General features: G+C 46.2%; 1 protein-coding gene across 1 annotated transcript in view; it reads left to right on the forward strand.

Annotated features, from left to right (window-relative positions):
• The window catches only part of PRDM10 (PR domain containing 10), a 27,265-nt gene that overhangs the window by 20,284 nt on the left and 5,537 nt on the right, over positions 1-1,444 (forward strand). The window contains 2 exon segments of the mRNA XM_010135628.1: positions 1-138; positions 542-652. Of these exon segments, the coding sequence (XP_010133930.1) occupies positions 1-138; positions 542-652 (249 nt within the window).

The following is a 1,444-nucleotide window of genomic DNA, read 5'->3' on the forward strand; positions in this document are numbered from 1 at the left end:
CCAGAGAGGGAGGCCAAGAAAGCCGATCGAATCCGCCGCTCAAAAACGTTCAAGCCTCGGATAGCTTCCACTGATTACGAAAGCTTCATGTTCAAGTGCCGGCTCTGTATGATGGGTTTCCGCCGGAGGGGGATGCTGGTGAGTGCCTGTACGCTCTAGCTGAATGTCGTCCTTGGGTTTTGTTCCTCACCCTCCTTGAGGGGCCTCTCCTGGCCATGTCCTGTAACTGTCGCTGTGGAAAGCAAGAGATCTTTGCAGGCAGAGGCCCCTTACATCACCTCTTTCTCAGCTGCAAGAAAGTTCTGGCAAGTGTTCTACCCCTTCCCATCTTAGTTTGATTAGAGAAGCTGTAAATGAGATCCAGCAAGACCTGATGTTTACCTTCAGCACAATAACCCTTGCAGCAGCAAATGCTTCCGGTGCTGCTCGCTGGCATCATTACGGTTCTGGTTTGGCTGTTACTCACGCCTAGGAGAAGCAGCAACTGCTTGGCTTCTAGCTATAACATGCTCTCTCGTTCTCTCTGTTTCTTTCTCCTAAGGTGAATCATTTATCAAAGAGACATCCAGACATGAAAATAGAAGAGGTGCCAGAGCTCACGTTGCCCATCATCAAACCCAACAGAGATTACTTCTGTCAGTACTGCGATAAGGTGTGTAAGGAAGTCACCCCTCAGAGGGTTAGCTCAGTCCTAGACCTGTATGCAGCCAATTTGTCTCTGCATGGAAACATCTGGCAGGGTTGGGAGCTTTTCTGAGGTGCTTGCCAGCAGCATTCCTGCAGTACTGTCCAAAAAAAACCTGAAAGACATAGGAATGCGCTTGGGCCAAGGCAGCTGAGTGCTAACTGAAAACTGCAGTTCTCCTCCACTTCTGCTGGCTTTGGAGCTGGAAAACTCAAGTACAATGATCCAGCAGTCACTCCCCCGTAGTCCTAAAATGCTTTTGGCAACCCAAGTATCCTATCAGTCTTGTTCCTGAACACTCATTTCTTTTGGTTTCGATGTAATTTCTAAAAGGTAGTCTCTAACCCCTTCTATTTTAAGCTGCTTACTAGGCACATGCCAGCAATTTCCAGTGTTTGGTGGGGCTTAAAGCCTCTTCTGCACACTGAGTGTGGGTTCCAGTTCTTACTCCCTGGCCTCTCCTTTTTATGTGTGTGGGCCTTTATTTACTAGAGAGTGTATTTTGACTGTCTGTATCCCCAGTACATTCTGCCATGATGCCTCCTCCCTTCTGTTTAAAGGTAAATAAACCAGGTATTTTTAAATAATGTTACCAAATGTTTGTTTGTGCCTAAAAAGAATTTTAAAAAGTCATTGCTGAAGACTATTAAAACAGCTTGACACTTTGTGCGAGAGCCATCAACCCTAGAGACAAAAAACATTGGACAAATTACAGCTTTGGTGATCAGTGGCTTCTGTGATGTTTGACCTTCAAGTATC

Source organism: Buceros rhinoceros, unplaced genomic scaffold (genome assembly GCF_000710305.1).
Source record: "Buceros rhinoceros silvestris isolate BGI_N320 unplaced genomic scaffold, ASM71030v1 scaffold27484, whole genome shotgun sequence".
Lineage (NCBI taxonomy): Eukaryota > Metazoa > Chordata > Aves > Bucerotiformes > Bucerotidae > Buceros > Buceros rhinoceros.